At 42.0% G+C, this 22060-nt stretch overlaps 1 protein-coding gene across 1 annotated transcript in view; it reads left to right on the forward strand.

Moving 5' to 3' along the window:
• Window positions 1–6214, forward strand: part of LOC128831096 (cytochrome P450 7A1) — a 37847-nt gene extending 31633 nt beyond the window's left edge. The window contains exons 6-7 of the mRNA XM_054017205.1: window positions 2025–2200; window positions 3049–6214. Of these exons, the coding sequence (XP_053873180.1) occupies window positions 2025–2200; window positions 3049–3348 (476 nt within the window). The 3' untranslated portion in view covers window positions 3349–6214. The remainder of the gene's footprint in view (window positions 1–2024; window positions 2201–3048) is intronic.
• The last annotated feature ends 15846 nt before the right edge of the window (window positions 6215–22060 follow it).

Below are 22060 nucleotides of genomic sequence, written 5' to 3' on the forward strand. Positions count from 1 at the left end.
AAGTAGAAGTTACCAAATCTGAGATGGAAGCCAAACTCAGACAGGTTAATGGGATCAAATCAAGGAGGCTGAATAATCTCCATCTAAAAATATTAAAGGAACTGGCACATGAAATTGCAAACCCAAAAGCAAGGATTTTTAATGAATCAATAAACTTAGAGGTTGTACCCTATGTCTAGAGAATTGTACATATAGTACCTATATTTAAGAAAGGGAAAAAAAGGGAGCCGGGAAACTATGGCTTGCTAAGTTTGACCTCAGTTGTATGCAAGGTCTTAGAACAAAACTTGAAAGAGGGAGTAATTAAAGACAGAGAGATAAATGGAAATTGGGACAACACACAACATGGTTTTACAAAAGGTAGAGCGTACCAGACCAACCCGATCTCTTTCTTTGCAAAGACAATCAGTTTTCTAGGAAAAGGAAATCCAATCTACCTGTATTTCAGTAAAGTATTTGATACAGTTGCATATGGGAAATTATTAGTTAAATTGAAGAAGACGGGGATTAATATGAGAACTGAAAGGTGGATAAGGAACTGGTTAAAGGGGAGACTAGAACAGGTTATACTGAAAGGTGAACTGTCAGGCAGAAGGGAGGTTACTAGTAGAGTTCCTCAAGGATTGGTCTTGACCCGTCTTATTTATTATTTCATTAATTACCTTGGCACAAAAAGTGGGAGTGTGCTAATAAAATTTGCAGATGACACAAAGTTGGGAGGTATTACCAAAGCAGAGTAGGACCAGGATATCATATAAGAAGATTTGGACAACATTGAAAACTGGAGTAATAGAAATAGGATGAAATGTAATAGTGCAAAGTACAAGATCATGAACTTGGGAATAATAAGAGATTTTGCTGTAAAATGGAGAATTATCAGTTGGAAGCAACAGAGTATTTGTCCATCATAGGATGACTATGAGTCGCCAGTGTGATGCGGCCATGAAAAAGGGTAATTCAGTCCTAGGATGCATTAGGTGAGCTACAGCTACTTCTAATGGAGTTAGGGAAATGTTATTACCATTTGTTGGGGGCTGCCTGGGTGCCCTAGACTGGCAGTAATGCCTAGTGCCAAGTGTCTATGGCCGCTCTGCCTAGCGGCTACAGATCACAGCAGTATTGCCCAGAGAGATGAAGGCTGCTCTGCCTACTGGCTATAGTCCCAAAGGAGTGGGGGTAGGGAAACCCAGCCCCCCCTATTCCACTGGGGCCTGACCCAGGGACCATATATGTGGCCTAGGATCTGGTACACTTACTCATGCCCCCTGGATCATTTCCTACCCCTGTTCCCTGTACTTCCATTGCTGTCACAGCTCAGTCTTGGGATCTCCCTTAGCATCCTCCCCAGTTCATCTCCGGAGCCTCTTCCCATGGTGACAGTGAGTTGTCACCCTCAGCTCCCGTAATTGACGGGCTTCCAGCAGCTTGCTTAGGAGGCTTGGTCCCAACAGCTTGGAGTTCTGGTGACTTCTCAGTAGGAGACTGCTGCACTCAATTGCTTTCCTCCCTCAGTCAGCCCAGACTGAGCTGAGCTGCTCCTTTCTGAATGCCACTGCAACAGTGCTCCTGACTTTATATTCTCAGTGCTTTGTCCAACAATGGTGCTTCACCAGTTAGTGTCTGTTATGTATTGCAGGCTCTGGTGATACTTAACCTATACATTTTACGCTCCAAAACAATACGAATGGCTAGAACTGGGGTGTGTGTGTGTGTGTATAAATAAAATCAATGCAAATGTGCTATTCATATACGTATATATGGAAATGCATAATTTCCATATTAGTAATAAAATAGTTTCCATATTAAATGAAATTTGATGGTTGCAAATAAAACTTAGGGGAAGTCTTCTCTTTATCAACCTCTTACGCTGTTTTCTTAGCTCTATTCATTTTAGCAGTTTCCTTCTCTCCATAATATTGCATGTTATAGAAGATTACAGGCAATTTAAACTGTGCAACACCCCCCCCCCAAGGGGATACATAAATTCTTTTCATATTAATCATTTTCTTTTTCTCTCTGTACAGATAGTATTATCAAGGAAGCAATGAGGTTGTCCAGTGCATCCATGACTGTCAGAGTTGCTAAGGAGGATTTCACTTTGCACTTGGATAACGACTCCTACAACATCCGCAAAGATGACATTGTAGCTCTTTATCCTCAGCTGCTGCACTTTGATCCAGACATCTATGCTGATCCCTTGGTGAGTAATTACAGGGACATACAAACTCCCTGTTCCAGGAGATGTTAACTGCCTGTTAATAAGGCATAAGATTAATAAGACCTCAGTGCCCCCGTGCTTCACTCTACCTCACAGGTCCTGGATTTATGCCTGGGAACTCCCTGAACAGGCAGGGATGGGGAGTGCAGTGGAGGCAGCAAAATCGGCACTGGCCTTCCATCACTCTGCAGAAAATTCTTTGGCTGAGAAAAAAAGTAGTGTTGATAGGTTTAAAGGCAGTTCCCTTCAGCCTTCCTCAGCCAGAGAAAGCCACCATGTTGTGATGTTTCAAGTGAGGACAAGAGAAGGGGAAGTCCTTAAGGACATAAAGTGGTGATGAGAGAAGTGGGAAAGACTTCCAATTTGGACACATGTACAAAAAGCTAGATTGTAGCTGTCCTCTGTGTGGATCAGTAAAAGACAAGTAGGGGTGTGAAAAGCTTTCCAACACTGATGCCACTGCACAGGGGCTGGTATTTTGCTACCCCAATTGCAAGAGCTGCTCGGGGTAAGGGGCCTTGCGGAGGCTAACCTCTCCCAAAAGGGTTTGGAGGATTCGAGGCATGGCCAGCTACAGATAGGGTGACCAGACAGCAAGTGTGAAAAATTGGGACGGGGGTAGGGAGTAATAGGAGCCTATATAAGAAAAAGACCAAAAATCAGGACTGTCCCTATAAAATCGGGACATCTGGTCACCCTAGCTACAGAGGAGGAGAATACTGTGCATTGGCTGCTCTTCCCAGGAGGCATTGTGTCAGTGCGGTTGCACATCTTCCCCACCCTGTATAATCTGGCTCTAATAGACATTAAACTTTCAACTTTCATTACAGACATTCAAGTATGATCGTTATCTCGATGAGAATGGAGAAGAAAAGACTATCTTCTATCGCAACGGTCACAAGTTAAGATATTATTACATGCCATTTGGATCAGGAATAGCAAAATGTCCTGGAAGATTATTTGCTGTCCATGAAATCAAACAGTTTTTGACTTTGGTACTTTCATACTTTGAAATTGAGCTTCTTGACAGCAATATGCCATGTCCTTCTTTAGACCAATCCCGAGCAGGGCTGGGTATTTTACAACCAACTAATGACATTCATTTCAAGTACAGATTAAAATGTCTGTGAATATATAAAACATTTTACCTATAGGGGAAAAAAATCAGTATTCAGATTATCATTGATCTAAAAACCCCAAACAGATTACACCATAATGCTAATGCAATGTGAACATCACACAGTGCTGGTAGGGATTACAGAAATGGTTGTTTTTCCTTTCACCAGGGTTATCATAGGCAAACTGAGATTTTTGTATTGGGGAATCAGGCATACATTTTCTTTTTTGCCAGCAAACACAACTTCTTCCTGTGAATGGAGTAAGAATATTGCCCTCTGAGTTAAATAATTTCCCCATATTTGCTTGTTAACAATTTTTTTGCCATTTTCACAGATGAAAGGTCTTATTTTTTTCATTATTGTAACATTTTTGTTGTATAATGGCAGGACATTTTTGTTTTGTGCCTGTGGAAAATGCTTTATGTTTTCATGAAAAACTAGCACAATTTTTGAGAAAAACCTACAAAATGTTTCACGTTTTAGTGAAACTGCACCAGCTTGTACTATATTCCTGGTGTGAGAATCTTTTCACAAAACTCTAACCACATGGGTGTGAATCATATTGACTGAGGGAAATGCTTCTCTCAGTTGTCCGCTGTTTCGTCATTTTTCAACAGTCCAATGTCATAAAGCACTGAGGTCAACCATGATTCGTTGTGCTATTCTATACAATTTTATTCATTTCAGTGTTCCAAACACTCGGTATTTAACATCATACACGAGCAATTAAATTTGGATTGATTTTTTAGGAAAATTTCTTCAGGGTATAAGAGGTGGTTTTGTGGTCATCTGTCAATGAAAAGAACAAATGAGAATCTAATCTATAGTTGGTTTTCCCCATTGCTTGTTTTTAGGGATTGAAGGTCTGATCTTGCAACCCTTACTCATGAGAGTAACCCTTGTCCAGGAAGAGATCACATAAAGAGCGATCAGCCATTTCCAAACTCCATATACAGACAAATATTCCATTACAACTAGTAAAAGTTATTCCTAAATTAAGAATTTGGGATTGAGCCCTAAATCTGCTTTAGATTTTCCATCTGCTTCCCTTCTCACTAGCCTTTATTTTACGTATTCCTGCACAAAGAAAAAGAAATGATTCTGCTATTTGTAATTATTTATTACCCATATTTTGTCTTCTAATTTTATTTACTCACTTTTCATTTTCAAAAGAGAACTGGTAAAAACAGAAAATGACACCATCACTTCATGTCTTACTTATAGTGTTTTAACTGTTATGTACAATGTAAATATATTTTAATTTCTTATTGTAGCTGATATGGTTGTAACCTTAAAATATGGATTATTTTCATAGTTTTGTCAATCATATTTATGTATAATGTATAATCCATTTACCATACGTTGCTGCTCCCACCTAGAGTGCATTAGAAGTACAATAGTATGCTACTCATTCACAGCCTCACAGGCCTTGCTGCTTTTACAGTATGGCTCCTTTCCTCTTTTTAAAAAAATAACTTTTTAAAAATCAATGTTCTGAAGTTGGTGGAGGCAGTGGGATATGATGTGCAGCATATTCTTCCACTATGAAAAGTGGTAACTAGTAGAATGAAAACAAAAAATAATGGGGAAAGACTATGAAAACACTTCCTCTACTATTTTAAATATATTTATTGATAAATTAATTTTGCTTTACTTTTACTTTATTCCAGGTTCCCTGGAACATTTAGCCTCTATCTTCCTTCTCCTATCTCCTTTAATTTAGCTGTCTTTTCAGCAACACTTTGTGGCCTAACATGCTACTTTCAGTTCACTTTGTATTTTGAAAACTAACTTGGCAGTGTTAAACAGTTGCTAATGTTGGCCTACATCACCACCTTCCACAGAGATACCTATGGGAAGGAGAGCATGAGAACAAATTTTCTCCCAGAATTCCATGGGAGACAGGTGCAGGGTCTGCATCTTGTGGAATGAGTATTGATTTTAGCCCCAAACTCTGCTGATTGCAAAGAATCTACAAGAGGCATGAAGGCCTGTGTTAGCTCTGAGGACCTAGTAACTTTTCCCCTTCCACTGCTTCCAGGAAGTGCAGCTCCACTGGAGACAGCTATCGGGCTTTCCCCTGACCATGCCTGCCCCTCTTACAGGAGTGTCACACTGTACAGAGGGTGTGTGCATTTAGGTAGCATAGCCCCAGGGTCTATTATCTTTTCTGGATAATGTCTCTGGGTAATGTTCATGGGAGGGTGATGCACCCTTTCCCTCAGTCTTTCAACTTCTTCTCCAGCTTGCCAGTTCCTACTACCTCTCTCCTCCTTTTAGGTACCTGTCCCAATAAACAGTGCGGCCTAGGGTTTGGGGATAGCGTGTGGTGCCACAGAGGCAACCAACCGCTCCGTACATACTGTACAGTACCACTTTACATAACAGTTCAGTTATAAGTAATCTAGCCACCCCATACCTCAGGGCTGGCTCTTAAATCCTTCTGCTAGTGCTTCTCTAGCACTTAAGAGAGCTCATGTTCCCCATTTAGGGACTGATGCAAAGCTCACTGAAGCCAATGGAAGGATGCCCACTGCTTTCAGTGAGCTTTGGATAGGTCCTTAACAAGCAGAATACACCAGAGACAACCTACATATGCAAATTGGCACCGTAGTATCAGCAGCTTGGACACTAAGGAAAATGAACATCACTTGAGTAAAGCATTGTAAAGAACACATTCAATGTACTATTAATGAACTAGAATATGTCTGATACCGATTCAAATGCTAAAATAGCTGTTGCTACCTATTATTAAAAATCTAGATGAAAAAGTGCTTCCTTGCAACTTTCATATGCCCTCCAACATTTGTGCTGGAAATAATCTGAATTGTACTTTAAAAAAAATATTGTTCCAATTAAAATAGTTGTAAATATGTGATTTCTCTGTGTGTGTGATTTTTATTCATACAGTTGTGAGTTGGGCTGAACCTTGTTGTCATGGGTCATGCATAACCACTGCCCTTGAAGACAGTTGTGAGAGACAATTTAAACCCCTTCACCTAATACAAAAGCATATGTGAGTTCACTCAGAAATTTGAACTATGCTGGCTAAAGGCGTTTGCTGGCCATTACATTGTTTGAGTAAGGGGTGTGTGTGTGTGTGTGTGTGGGGGGGGGTTGGATAAAGGGTATGTGGGGATGGAGGGGGGGGGGGTAAAGAGCAAGATAGAGAGAAGCAGAAAGAAAACCAAGCAGGCACAGCCTGGAAGCACAGCACCTGGCCCTGGGAGAAGCCTAGAGAGAGGCTTTGGGTTGGGATGCTGCCTGAAAAAGGCCTGGACCTGTAAGCAAGGACACTGTCTCCCATTGTTCAATTCCTCCTTGTTCAGGCAAATGGGGCTTTGTAATTCTTTGCAAATAAACAAAACTGCATCAAAGAAATACCCAACTCTCATCAGATTCTCCTCCTATCTGGAACAACTCACAACACCACAATTTGGGCTCCCCACTTGGGTCCAAAGTAGTAACAATACTGTATATTAGATAACTTTGTTCTAAAAATGAGTCCCCATAACATACAAAGCATTGAAGGAAGAGAAGGCCTTGCATGAAAAAGGAATTATATTAAATCCAGATCCAATGTAGAATGAATCTATGCTGGCATTGGAGCTGAAATGGTTGAGGGGGCTTAAATGCAGCTAGCACTCCCAAGACATTTAGAAGCTGTGGCTTTGCAGTTTTCTCTCTTGTCACTGTATCCATGAACTTTGTTTTAAAAATTAGGTTGTTAAATAAAATTCTAGCCTGAGACTAAATCTTTAGGGCTCTCATAAGGACTTAGCTATTCTGGCCAACACTATTTTAAAAAGGTCTATTTTGTTGAATGATATTGTTATTCATGGCACAATGGGGCGCGGGGGGGGGGAGGGCAGGGGACTATGTCTCGCCCCCCCCTTGGTTCTGGGTCAGAGCTGGAAATATGGGCAGGCTGCACCCCCATCAAGATGGAAGAAAGGTTGGGCCAAATTTGGGAGGCACTGTGACCCTGTGCACCATGTTGCAATGACACTGACTCAAATTTGGCCCAGCCACTGCCCTCCTCTCCCCCTTTATGACAGAGGAGTGTCTGGGCTGCAACCCAGTGGAATAGTGGCGCTGCAACCCCATGGAACGGCTTGGCCCCTCCCACTTTTGCAATCTTTCTGGTGTCCATGAGCACCAGGCACCCCCAGCACCCTGGGAGAAATGGAGCAGGGCGCATTTCCAGTTCCCAGGAGGGTGGGAGGATTGGATCTGGGCTTTTGGTACCTCCTGGAGAAGTGGAAATGAAGAAGGAGGCTCTCAAAACTGCTGGCCCCTGGTGGGGATGGTGCTCTTCAGCTTGACTGCGCCTCTGGGTAAGAGCTTGGAATTAGGTGCAGCGGATAGAGCTCAGAGCTGGGTGCAGGGCAATGTGGAGGGTAGAATGCGGAGCTGGGTATGGGGCAGCAGGAGGGGCGCGTGTGTAGATCTGGATGCAGGGGAAAGAGCGCAGGTCTGGGTACAGAGGCTGTGGGGGCAGGGAGGGAGTGTGCAGGGGGAAAGTACTGGGGGAGAGAGCTTGGGGCTGATTGCAAGGCAGAGGAGGGAGAGCTCTGCACTCTCTCCTTAGGCAAATTCTGGTTGCGTGGCTGGTGTGACTTGTATTTCCATAGCACTTGCCTCTTCAAAGTGCTGTTCAAATGTTAACCAGCTCACCCTACTAAAAGTCTGGATGCATCTCTCAACCACATCAGACCAGCCAGCCCTCACAAGCCTCCTCTGAACAAATAGGGCACCTCCCCAGCCCAGTCCAGCTTCCCTTATTTCTTGCCCCGTTGTGAGGAGGACCAATGCCCTGCTACCTACTTGATTGTCTTCCAAGGTAAAATGTCAGCCCTGCGCCTTCTCTTCAAATATAACTCACATTTCGCTCCACCTCTCTCAGGCTTCTTCTTGTTTTATCTCTCCTTTATTTATACTCCTCTTTGCCTTCTTCCTTTCTCCTTCTCACTCTGTCCCTCCTTTAGTTTTCCTTCTCTTAAAGTCCCTCCCTCTTCCTATCTCAGACTCCCACTTTTAGGCTTCAGCTGAGGGCCACACTCCCCAGGGGACAATATTGATGCTGTCAGGCTGAGTGCTGTTTGTACCAACCTCCTAGCCAGCAGGTACAGTCAGGGCTCTCTGTGCCAGAGGCTCTCCTGCTCAGTTCAGAGGGAACACAGATGGTGCATAGGAGATGACAATGCCTGTGGCACAGAGAATGCTGTACTCTGCCAGGCGGGGAAAGAGAAGAAATATCTGCCTGACTCCTGCCCAATGCAGTAACAGCACAGTTTGGCAAAAAATTGAACTTTTGTCCTAGAAGAACTGGAAATCAAACAGAGGCAAATGGGATGCGTTGTGGTTTGAGGTCCTACAAATCAGTCCAGAGACACTGCTGTGGCAGAAGCAGATAGTGTCCCATAGTGCTCTTGTGCAGTAGCTAGAAAATTTTCTGGGTCAGCTGGGTAGGACTATACAAACTGCACTACACCTGATCAGAGAATATTAATGGACTGGACTGATTGATCATGAGTTTCACCAGAACCCAGTTCTACCCTGATTTCAAGTCCTAGCTAAATTTTTCTCACCACACCTTTCAGAACCTTTCCCAGCCAATCTTTCCTGTAAATTACTTTGTAAATACTCAATCTCACTTTCTGAATTCGTCGCTTTCAGTGTTCCACTATTGCCATACGAAAGAAGAAGTGGATTATAACTTTAGTCATGATGTCCTGAAACACATTCATAATCAGTATCCAGATATTATATATCCTGGAATTGATTTCATAATTATACCATCCTCCTTCCACACATACTTTTATTCTGTGTTCTGAAGCAACATTAACCCGATGCTATTTTATAAAATTTCTGCAAGCAGATATCTTTAGAACTTAATCACTATTTGAATGTCTTTGTATTTTGTCTGTATTGTTCACAAATAGTTTTATGTATGCAAAGCAAAAGTAGAAAATTCAGTTTGTATTAATAAAAAATTCTAAATGCTAGAATAGTCTCAGACTATAAATAGCTCCTTCAGGAGAAGATGAAGGAGACGTTCACTTAATTTAAAAAAGCCCATAACTCACTCCTGATACATGCTTGACTTAAACCTGTAAAAGCAAGGACACTCATAGATAACGCTATGCTTCCAAGCTGACAACATGGCCTCAACTGACTCCTTGCTACCATGGGATTACAGTAAATAGGATTTATAATATAACACACTGGTCTGATGCCATTGAAATATTGGTAAGTTCCCCTTCATCATGTATGCCTCCAGACTATTTCTGAAAGGCAAACTCTGTTCTCAATTCATGTAATGTGGCTGTCTCATAATACGAGTATGAATTTACATATTGTAAAATGCTGTTGAAATGTGATTGAGCATGCACAGCCACCAGCTTGTATATAGTAATAACTCAAAAGTTTTGTAATTAAAAGTCTTCACAAAAAAGACCAAGCATGGAAGAGTCCAAAATGGTCAAGCACAAAGTGAAAAAAAGAACATTTAAAAAAAAGAAAGATGATGTTTTCCTGCTGTAGATTTAATGCTCAAAAACTGCACCAGCCAAAAATGTGCAAGGATCCACACAACCAGACAATTACATCTGAAGGATCTCTTTTCAGGATCAGGACCCTATGTTGCATGCTGTATAACTTATGAACATACAATGCTCTTATACTTATTTCAGTCATAATAGTAACACTCAGCACTTTTCATCTTCAAAATGCTTTTCAGACATTAAATTATTGTAATTCATGTTTATTATTTATTTATAGGACAGTAGCACTCAAAATTTGCTCTGCAACCAAAGGGTAAGACATAGGTGAGATTCTTCAGAAGCGCCTAATAGAACTAGACCAGGGATCGGCAACCTTTGGCATGCGGGCTGAGGGATCTGCTGGCCACCGCTTCCCGCAGCCCCCATTGGCCTGGTGCTTACCCTGGCAGGCCGTGTGCCAAAAATTGCCGATCCCTGAATTAGACCTAGATCCTCAAAGGTATTTAGACACTTAACTCCCATTGATGTGAAGAACAACTTGAATAGCCAAACAAAGAACACCCGTAAAGTGTATTTTATATTTGATACATATAAAAACTTGGGCTCTTGGTACTTCATATTTACCCACCCTCAATCTTCATCAGTACTACTCATGTGATAAAAGAGCTGCATATGTGTGTTTAAAGGATTAGAGCCTCAGGTGAAAACCAGTATTATTAATATGTTGGTGTAAATAGATTAGCTGTTATGTATATTTTCAAGTAATCATTTTATATGTAGATTGTGAAATGGTGCAGTAGTTTAAATATGCAGATAATGCTGGTAGAATGAAGACTTCTTAGCAGCAGATGTTATACAGTGAGATCCACATTTTCAAAAAATATCCTCTAATGTTGGGTATTTCTCTTTCTGGGTGCCACACCTTGGACACCTGTTGCTTGATTTTCACTTATTCTCAGCAGTCACAACTCTAGTTGGAAGCTGTAGGTGTTTAGCATCTCTGTAACTCAGCCTCCTTCATGGTCCAGAAGGCACTCAAAATTAAAGATCACTTTTGAAAATTTGTTCCTGAAGTTTTCTAAGGATATGTCTACACTGCAATGTAAGCCCAGAGTTTGAACTCAAGATCAAGCCTAACCCCTCTTCTGTCTACAACTAAATCTCACTAACCCAGGGGCCAGGACCACAGGGGGTGGAAGGCCTGAGCCTGAGTCAAGCCAGGACCGAAGGTTCAAGCTGAATTACATTGCAGTGTAGACACAGCCCCACTGGCCTCATGCTCTGGGAATCCATCAAAAGTATCCCACAATCCTATGGGACAATGTTGTTTTCCCTCTGGACATCCAAGTTTGATGGACAGTCAAGTTTTCCCACACAGCAAAGAGCAAAGAGCAAATGAGCAAAGAGCTAGAGTGGCTACTTTTTGGGAGGGCACTAGGAAGTCTGCGATATGGGTGGTTGAACTCGAGCCCACATAATACAGTGTAGACTCTGGATCCCCAGGTTGGGACCAGGATTCAACAATTACTAACCTGGGGTTACAAATGAGTGAAGACATTCAAGTCCTAGCTTAACAAACCTGAGGTCTGTTTACTCGAGTTCTACTAACTCTGGGCTTATGCTGTAGTGTAGACATACTCTGAGGGTCAGTTTGAAGCCATAGTTATTAGTTCTGCTTCATACTCAGCCAGGAAATAAGATTTTTCTTGATGAGGAAAAGATATTTCGCCACAGCCTTCTCCATAAACATCACAGAAAAGAAGGTTGGAAACGTGGCTAAAATTGACAAGATTAACAGAATTGAGACTTTTTTTTTTTAACCAAGGGCCAAACAATAACTTGTCTGAGATATGGTGGCATGTTGTCCTCCTTCATGGACAGGTCAACTGTTTCCACCAGTAAAGGACCAAATACTTTTATCTAGCTTTAACTAGCCATGAAGGACATGTCTTCATACTACAATTTGTAACTTCAAGTTTGCCAAGTGAAATTGGCCAAAACTCAGTGAGAAAAGCATCATATTTGCCCCTGCTCTGAAATATTACTAAAAAGCAACAGAGGGTCCTGTGGCACCTTTAAGACTAACAGAAGTATTGGGAGCATAAGCTTTTGTGGGTAAGAACCTCACTTCTTCAGATGCAAGTAATGGAAATTTCCAGAGGCAAGTAACAGGTTGGAGAGCTCTTTCTTGATGTTTTTCTGTTTCCTGTATAGGATGCTGATCAGGTGGTTCCTCAGTTTCTTTGATAGTGTATGGCATAATCTCTCACTGTGGTCTGTGCTGTATGTAGATAGCAATGGATTTTTCACCTTCAGTCCATTTGGTATGATGTCCATCCATTTGCATTTGGAAAGGAAGATGATATGTGTCTGTATTTGTGCAAGTTTCTTCATGAGGTTGAAAGATTTTCGTTCCATACGGCTAAATGCAGTGCCTTGCATGGTGTCAAGTATCAGAGGGGTAGCCGTGTTAGTCGGAATCTGTAAAAAGCAACAGAGGGTCCTGTGGCACCTTTAAGACTAACAGAAGTATTGGGAGCATAAGCTTTTGTGGGTAAGAATCTCACTTCTTCAGATGCAAGTAATGGAAATTTCCAGAAGCAGGTTCTTACCCACGAAAGCTTATGCTCCCAATACTTCTGTTAGTCTTAAAGGTGCCACAGGACCCTCTGTTGCTTTTTACAGATTCAGACTAACACGACTACCCCTCTGATACTTAAAATATTACTGACACCACAGAACCAGCCAATCTGTTCCGAATCCGATGAATCATATCTATGAAGTAGATAGAAGCTTTTCACAATGAGCAAAACTCCACTCTGTATCTGAGTGGAGGCAGACTGAGTTGACCAATATTTCCATTGCCTGGAATGGTTCCTCGGATCCAGACTTTGTGGTCACAGTATCGGAGGAAAGGAAGACTTACATCACAGCCACAATATAAAGCTTCACAAATGTTTCATGCCATGATCCATTGGGATCAGAGCATTTTTTCTGCTGATAACTCTCCAGGCTTCTCCGTGTCTGCTCATCTTTTGCACTTCATAAGAATCCTGTAATAGTAGCCACTAAATACACACACCTGTCACATGACAGAGGTATTTAGCTTTGGAGGATTAAACCAAGTCACGTGACTGGGACCAGGAAATAAAGTTTCTTATAGCTTCATAGATTCAAAGGCCAGAAGGGACCCTTGTGATCATCTAGCCTGACCTCCTGTACAACACCAGACATAGAACTTCTCCCAAATAATTCCAAGAACATAGCTTTTAGAAACATATAAAACCTTGATTTAAAAATTGTTAGTGATGGAGAATCCACCACAACCCTTGGTAAATTGTTCCAATGGTTAATTACTCTCACCATTAACAATTTATGCCTTATTTCCAGTCTGAATTTGTCTAGCTTCAACTTCTAGACATTGGATTGTGTTTTACCTTTCTATGCTAGATTGAAGAGTCCATTATTAAATATTTGCTCCCCATGTAGATACTTGTAGACTATAATCAAGTCACCTCTTAACCTTCTCTTTGTGAAGCTAAATAGATGGAGCTCCTGGAATCTATCACTATAAGGCATATTTTCTAATCCTTTAATCATTCTCATGGCTCTTTTCTGAACCCTGTCCAATTTATCAACATCCTTCTTGAACTGTGGCACCAGAACTGGACACAGTATTCCAGCAGCTGTCACACCACTGCCAAATACAGAGGTCAAATAACCTCTCTACTCCTACTCAAGATTCCCCTGCTTATGCATCCCAGGATCACATTGTTCTTTCAGCGTCACACTGGGAACTCATGTTCAGCTGATTATCCATTGCAACCCCATAATCTTTTTCAGAGTTACTGCTACCCAGGGAGCAGTCCCCATCCTGTAAGTATAGCCTACATTCTTTGTTCCAGAAGTACACATTTACATTTAGCTGTATTAAAATGCATATTGTTGCTTGCCCCTAGGTATCAAGTCATCCAGATTGCTTTGAACAGTGACCTGTCCTTTTTTTATTTAAAACTCACCCAATTTTTGTGTCACCTGAATATTTTATCAGTGATGAATTTATTTTCTTCCAGGTCATTGATAAAAATGTTAAATAATGTAAGGCCAAGTACCAATCTCTGTGGGACTCCACTGGCATCAAACCCACTCAGTGATGATTCCCTGATTACAGTTACATTTTGAGACCTATGAGTTAACCAGTACCTTGCCAGCATTGCTCTCTGTAAGACCCTTATTCCAAATACCAAGATGTCCTCTAAAGATGTCACAGACAGCAGGGGCATTTAGAACTCACTGTTTCATTAATCAAAGATTATCAGTGTCCCTTAGACTGGTGATTCTCAACCAAGGGTACGTGTACCCGTGGGGGTACACAGAGGTCTTCCAGGGGGTACATCAACTCATCTAGATATTTGTCTACTTTTACAAGAGGCTACATAAAAAGCACTAATGAAGTCAGTACATACTAACATTTCATATGGATGACAACTTGTTTATACTGCTCTATATATTATACACTGAAATGTAAGTACAATATTTATATTCCAATTGATTTATTTTATAATTATATGGTAAAAATGAGAACATAAGCAATTTTTCAGTAATAGTGTGGCTGTGACACTTTTGCATTTTTATGTCTGATTTTGTAAGCAAGTAGTTTTTAAGTGAGGCAAAACTTGGGGTAAGCAAGACAAATCAGACTCCTGAAAGGGGTACAGTAGTCTGGAAAGGTTGAAAGCCACTGCCTTAGAGGGTATCAGTAACATAGAGAAGTTGTTTTATTTCTCTCCTGTCGCAATGCGTAACCTTTAGCCGATACCTAATTTTAACACACACAAAAAAGGCCAGTTCTGTCCATGCTAGGAAACTGACCAGTTGCCAACAATTGGCAAAGATGAATCCCACTGAGCCAGCACAGAAAATGATTTAGCTGCTGGCACAGATATGACAAAACTATTATGGAGCCTGATTGAGACTTTGTGGGTATGACTACACTGCAATAAAACACCTGCAGCTGGCCTTGTCAGCTGACTTGGGCTTGCAGGGCTACAAAATTGCAGTGTAGACTGCAATCAATGTGGCTCCGTTGAACTAGCTGAGGACCTAGACCTAAGGGATCGGAATTCAGACTTAGATTTGAATGTTATCTGGACTTATATTCCTCTTAGGACAGTAAACTAGGCCTTGTCTAGATTTAAAGTTGCCCCAGTTTAACTTTAAAAGAGTTAAAAAACAATTTAGTTAAACTAGTGCATAACCCTGTGTGAATGCTGTTAATTTGATTTAAAATTGATTTCATTTAGCTAGATTCCTTTAGACACTCAAAACTGATTTAAAATCACACCTTCAAACAAGTGCAAATATGTATATGAGCAAGGGTTATATACAGTCATACTGTAATCATGTTGTACCTATACTTTCTGATACACATGCATACACCAAAACTGCAGTGTGCACTAGGACCAGGTTTGAGAGCACTTAACATAGGTCACTGAACAGCCATCAGAGGGTAATAACTTTCTCTCACTGCTGATTTGGGCTGGATTTCAAAGGATGATTTATTGATGAAAAACTTTGTAACCCATTACCCATCTCCTGAGCTAGCCAGACCCCAAAAGAGAAATTAATAATTTTAAAATAATGGCACCAGTGTCCTTAACAAGATTACCACCCTGCGGGAAATGCTGTTGTGTAGCAGAGGAGCCTAGACAGAGAGAGACTATTTTTGTTCCTAGATGTAGTTATGTTAAACAGAATTTAATAAAGTGAGCACCAAATTTTTGGTTTTTATCTAAATTACACATTGCAAAACTTTGCTCTCAGTAGACAATAGTAACCTCAGACCAGATCCTCAGCTGCTGAAAATCAGCATAGCTCCAGTGAAGCCAATAGAACTGTGCCTGATGTTCACCTGCTGAAGCTCTGGCCTCCTTTGGATTAATTCTTTTGTATTTACTTAACCCATGGTAACTTTATTTTACAAGGCTCTTCTGTCACAACAACTTCAGTTAAGGACAGGTATATTAAGGCCTCCTATGTGAACCACTATTAGGATAACTCAGCTAAGGATAGCAGCATTCAGGACATGGCAAGTCAAATAGTTAGATTTCTAATGTTTTCTTTGAAAAACAAAGGAAAAAAGGGAATTTCCATGTACAAAACATGTTAGTTTCATACTGGGATTGAGAAAACAAGCAATAAAAAAAAGCAGTAAGGGTCTGCTTGAATGGGAGCTGGATTGGGTTTATCCTCCTCTTCCTCCCGCCAAGTGGAACTGGTGGGAGTTCTCCCCACTGAACCTGTGGCTCTACTGAGACCAGTGTGGGACTTGGAGGCAATGCTGCAAATCAGGCCCATCCATAGGGAGGTCTGGTGCCACTTCACCTTGAATGGTCCCTTGAAAAATGAGTTAACAACTTATGCTAAATAATCTATTCCATCTTTATTGAGCTGTGGCAATCTGAGTACGTTTCACAGACTTGGAGAAGAGCTCTGGGTACACTCGAAAGCTTCTCTCTCTCGCCAACAGAAGTTGGTCCAATAAAAGATATCACATCACCCACCTGGTCTCTCTATATTGCCTCTCACTCTCCCTCAGTTCCATGACAAAACAGCTAGGATGGATCTGTTCTTGGAAGGTTTCCCCTACCAGCTGATGCCACCTTGTGGGAGGTGGGGTGGTTCAAATCGCAGAGGGAGACCTCCCCAAGTTAATGTTGTGCTGGACAGAATTAACTGAAGTGAGTAATCTGTGAGTGGATGTGGGGCATGCTGCCACAGAGAGGTGGGGGCCTGCAGTTCTAGCTCTCTCCAGACTGTGGAGGTCCCAGTTTCCATGGAGCGCCAGTTGGAGTGGGGTCAGAAGGCTGACCAATACTGCAGAGGCCACACTTCATAGTTCCATGCATGCCACCAGGATTTGCCAAATCACAAAATCCCTCCTGCTTTTGGAAGCAGAGTGTGGTGATATGACCCCATACTATTTGACTCCATAAAGCATATTGAGATACAGTTGGTATGAAAGTTATACAAGATAAAGCGATACCGTATGCTTTTAACAATACTGCTAGTTAAAAACTGAAACATGGTTCAAAACTCAAATTACATTTCCCATTTCACTTTTATTATTAATTATTAGGTTAGAGTGAATTTACAGAAAGAAAAACTACCAGGCTGAATTCAGTTGTCTGCTAAGTACATTTTGCACGGCTGCCCCCTGCGTGTGTGTGTGTGCACATGTCAGATTCAGGCTGGGAGCAAGCTGGGCTTTGGAAAAGTGTAGTAGAGCTGAACTCTGGTATTCCCCATTCCTCAGGGCAGAAGTTTGAGTAGGGCCCCTGCTGCTAAGGCTTTGGCTAGGGCTGGGCAGCTGGGGATCAAGGAGGGACAGCTAGTTCCTGGCAGCCTCCACTGCCCACTACATCAGAGCACAGCTCCGACATAGGGGAGAATGGGGGAGGGGGGTGCCTTAGACTTCAGGGTTGTGTAATTTTAACACTATTCAATTCCACATTATTTTCAGTAATAAAACATTTCACTCCCTTTTACCTTTGCATTCCTTCTCCAATCATGGCCCTACCCTAGGGTGACCAGATGTCCCGATTATATAGGGACAGTCCTGATTTTTGGGTCTTTTCTTATATATTATCCCCCACCCCCTGTCCTGATTTTTCACACTTGCTGTCTGGTCGCCCTACCCTGCCCAGATAAAGATACTTAAAAAGCACATTGCAGTTTGTGCAATGCATTGCTGGTGACAGGACAGAGGAAGAGATTCTCTCTCCTTGTTTGCTACTTTCAGGAGGAAGAAATAGAGAGCTGTTCTCAGAGGGTAGGGAGGGTACATCTGTGTTTTGGTTTACTCCAGTAGCTGAGGAAACTCTGGACTGAGTTACACCAGTGCCTCTGAGGAGTGAGGTCACACAGACGTGAGGGCAGAAACTGGTCCAAAGTCTGTAGCTGCTACACCTATGCTAATGTAACCAAATACTTCAGCAATCAATAAGCACTTTTTTTGCTATGGTCAGATAACATTGCAAGGTTGAGTTTTGTTCACTTGTAGTCCAACTAGTAGGTTTTTTAAAAAAAGTATTTGAATTACTGGTAGTGGACAAGAATAACTCTCACTGATAATTAAAGACTATACAATCAGCAAAAAACAGACAGATCCTATTTGTTAGCAAATTGAGACAAATCTTCATCTGTAGCTTTTTCAAATATTCAAAAATATTCATTTTTACATATATGTAAATTCAATTTATGTAATTGTGTGTTTCCTCTTTTAGAAGCTGTGTGTCAATTTCAGCTTGTTAATGAAAGTGAGAGTTGATGAAGTTGACATAAAGTCTAGGATATTTAGCCACCTACCTCCATTTAATTTCAGACAGAGCTATGTTGCTGGCTAAATACCCCAGTAAGTTTTAAACAATTCAACTTCATCTGCTGTGACCTCTTTGTTAGGCATAGAATCTGTTTATTTTCATTCCAGCAGTTAAAAAAAGAGGGGGTGGGTGGGAAGGGGACAGTAAAGGAAGAGTTTTCTGTCCTGTCCTTTTTCAGGGTTTATCTGATTCCCAGCTGTGTATTTTCTTATGGAGGTGAGCCATTCTACAGAGAAGGGTGTCAATCATTAAATTTCTGTTAGTCAGATACAGCATACATAGGACATCTTTCACTTGCCTTTCAAATGTCTAAGGCCTGGTCTACACTGGGGGGGGGGAGGGAAAGATCGATCTAAGTTACGCAACTTCAGCTACGTGAATAACGTAGATGAAGTCGACGTACTTAGATCTATTCACTGTGGTGTCTTCACTGCGGTGAGTCGACCACTGCTGCTCCCCCGTTGACTCTGCCTGCTTCTCTCGCGGCGGTGGAGTACAGGAGTCGACAGGAGAGCGTTCAGGGGTCGATTTATCGCATCTAGACTAGACACGATAAATCACCCCCCCGCTGGATGGATCGCTGCCCGCCAATCCGGCGAGTAGTATTGACATACCCTTAGTTTCTCTGGATCAGTGGTCCCCAACCTTTTCAGTGTGGCGGGCGCCTGATGACTGGCCGCCAAAGAGCACAGCCGCCGGACAAGCAGCTGCCAAAATGCTGCCGAGAAGTGGCAAAGCGAAGAAGCGTTGCTGCCGAAATGCAGCTGAGAAACAGCGTCATCAAGAGGCGTTGCCACCGAAATGCCGTCGAAAAGCTTCTCAGTGGCATTTCGGCAGCGGGGTGCTCCCTTGTCAGTAGGCCGGTGCACATAGATGGCTAAGGCCTGGTCTACACTGGGTGGGTGGGAAGGGGAAACGATCTAAGTTATGCAACTTCAGCTACTTAGACCTACTCACTGCGTTGGGGACCACTGCTCTGGATTCTGTTTTGGATTTTAAGTTGTGCACTTAGCACATATGCGCTCTGAAGAGAACAGTCTCTTACTGTAAACTGTTCCATACAACAGTGTCTGAAGGAAAATGCTGACATTATAATCAAGTGGCAGAGGTGAAGGAATGAGGAAAAGACATTGGGTAAAATTTTCTGAAATTCTTAATGTAACTAAGAAATCTGAGCTCCATCTACTTCGAGATTTAGGCTTTTAAGTCATTTGGCCCCTTTTGAAAATTTGAAAATTGCATCCATGATCTTAGAGTAAACAGATATCTATAGCAGTGTAAAAAGATACACACTGTCCGTGAACAATCCAATTTGTAAAGTGGGTAATATACACAACCAGCAGGCTATACATAGGGGCAAATTCTGCTCTCATTTACATTACAGCAACTGCAATTGGAGTTATTCTGGATGCAGACCTGGCTTAGATAAACTAAGCAATTGTTTAAGGTCCCAAGCAGCTCAAGGGGGACCCCTATTCAGTTTTTATTATGTGTTATGTGTGGAGGGGCAAAAATATTCCTGCTTAGAGCCCCCAGTGGGCTAGCACCGCCTCTGTCTGGATGCACGCTGGCCTGAGCAGAATAGTCTGCCACAATCTTCCTTGCGCCTGTTCAGATGGCTTAGGAGAGGATGATCACTGGCAAAAATAGCTACTGCCCCTAAGTAACTTTAGATTTAAATACTTTTGCTTTTGGTGCAAGATGTAGAAAAGGTTACATATTGTTAAGTGGACCAATATCAATGTAAACATACACTTCAGTGGCCATTGTTGACTCAAGCTTGTTTTCTGCCAAGACTGACAACCCTACGGGACAAAACAAACTCAAACAAGTTTCTTCATGGTTCACATCTCTGCCATGTGCATGTAAGGGTATGAAATTGGTACGTATGAATATAGCACATAGAGACATTCCCGAGTTAGCTTTGATCTAATTAGATCAAATAGACACTTGAGTATGTACCTAAGGTTCTGGGAGGGATGGGGTTAGCCCACGCAACCACTTGTGCTGCTGCAGCTTCACCCTGCTAGCTTTGATCTAGCTCAATCAAAGTTAGCCCAAGTATGGCTACCCCGGCTGCAATCACAAGTCTGATTGCACATCCTTAGTCTGATTTACTACAGAGGCTACATATTTATGTTATTTTTAAATGAAAACTGGCATAATGTAGTTCACAGTTAAGATAAACAAATATCCCTCAGCATTTCTTTTGTTCTTTTCAAAGATAACACTCATTTCTGAACTTAATCACAGCAGGTAGAAAAATACTGCAAAGATTTCAAAAGATAGCGCATCAGTTGATTAAATCACCTTTTGAAAGCCCTGGTATGTAGAGAGAGAGGTGATTAGAATTCTATAGCATGTTGTATAAGAGCAGATTGGAAGGAGACTAAGGCTATGTCTACACTGCAATAAAAGACCTGTGGCTGGCCCTGCTCAGCTGACTTGGGCTCACGGGGTCCAGGCTGAGGGGCAATAAAATAGCAGTATAGATGTTCGGGCTTGGGCTGGAGCCTGGGCTCTGGGACCTTCCCACTTCACGGGAGTCCAGGCTGCAGCTTGAGCCAAAACATCTGCACTGCAATTTTATAGTACCGTAGCTTGAGCCGGAGTCAGCTGACCCGGGCCAGCCATGGCTGTGCCACGAATCTTTTATTGCAGTGTAGACATACTCAACATGTCTCAGAAGCTTAATAGTGAGATAAGGAGACTTTCAGTTCTTGGTCACTGCTTCAACATCAGGACAATTCAGAAGTAACTGAGGCCAATAATCTCAAACTGGAGTGCCTACAGTTAGGTAACATTTTCAATGTCAGTAGACATTTTCAGAGGTGCTGAGCATACCCTGATCCTTCTGTAGCAATAGACTGATAGTCCTAGTGGTCTGGGATAGGTCCCTGGCCTCTCTTGGAACTACAGGGTGACAGATGGCCTCAAGTGGTCCCCAAGACACTACTTAGGGCCCGATCCTCAGTTTCCCCTCTAGTTTCTTTGTGCCACCTGTACTGTGGACATTCTTGCATGGCTGCTGCATGGCCTATGGGTAGGTCAATCTCAGCATGTCATCCTCTGTCTCTTCTCCCATGCTGTGCCTGAATGTTTTTCTTATACTACGCAGCATGCAGGAGTAGGGCCCTGGAGACTCAGAAGCTAGACAGAGGAAAGAGATTAACTATCAGTCCATCCAGCAGCTATAGAGAAACCTCTCTTCCCTCCGCCACTCCCACACGAGTGCTTTGAAATAAGGACAAATAATTTAAGAATAAGGTTGTTTAAGAGGTGATGTAAAGAGCTGCTCCAAGGAAGCCATTTGTAGTGCAGAACAGCAACACCCTTTATTGCTCCTACAAACCCCTTAAAAACAATGCTACATATTCCTGAGTGCCCTCTATTGGCACATTATCTATTTACATATATACAGACACAGAGCACTCTTGTAACGAAGGTTGAGCTCAAGCTCTTAACTGGCAATGATCGAATCCAGATTTAAAGCTACAGTTCCAGAGTTGGAAGGCTTTCCTCCATGTTTGTGCAGAAGCATTCAGCGAATGATTTTTTTCTGAGATAATAAAGGGCAGATGACTGACTACCAGTGTATGCAATGCAATGGCCAGATCCTTAGCTAATATACATCAGCATAGCTCTATTTCCTTGTGGCTATGCCAATGCACAACAACTGAAAATCTGGCTCTGTGTGTGGATTCTGGGGAGAAAGGACAGCATATCATCACCTTCGCAAGACTTTCCCACAAGGCGCTTGACTTCTTGGGGGAGACACCCATTTGGGTTTATGATTTAATTTAGGACCAGATCCACAAAAGGATTTAGGCATCTAAC

Source organism: Malaclemys terrapin, chromosome 2 (genome assembly GCF_027887155.1).
Source record: "Malaclemys terrapin pileata isolate rMalTer1 chromosome 2, rMalTer1.hap1, whole genome shotgun sequence".
NCBI lineage: Eukaryota > Metazoa > Chordata > Testudines > Emydidae > Malaclemys > Malaclemys terrapin.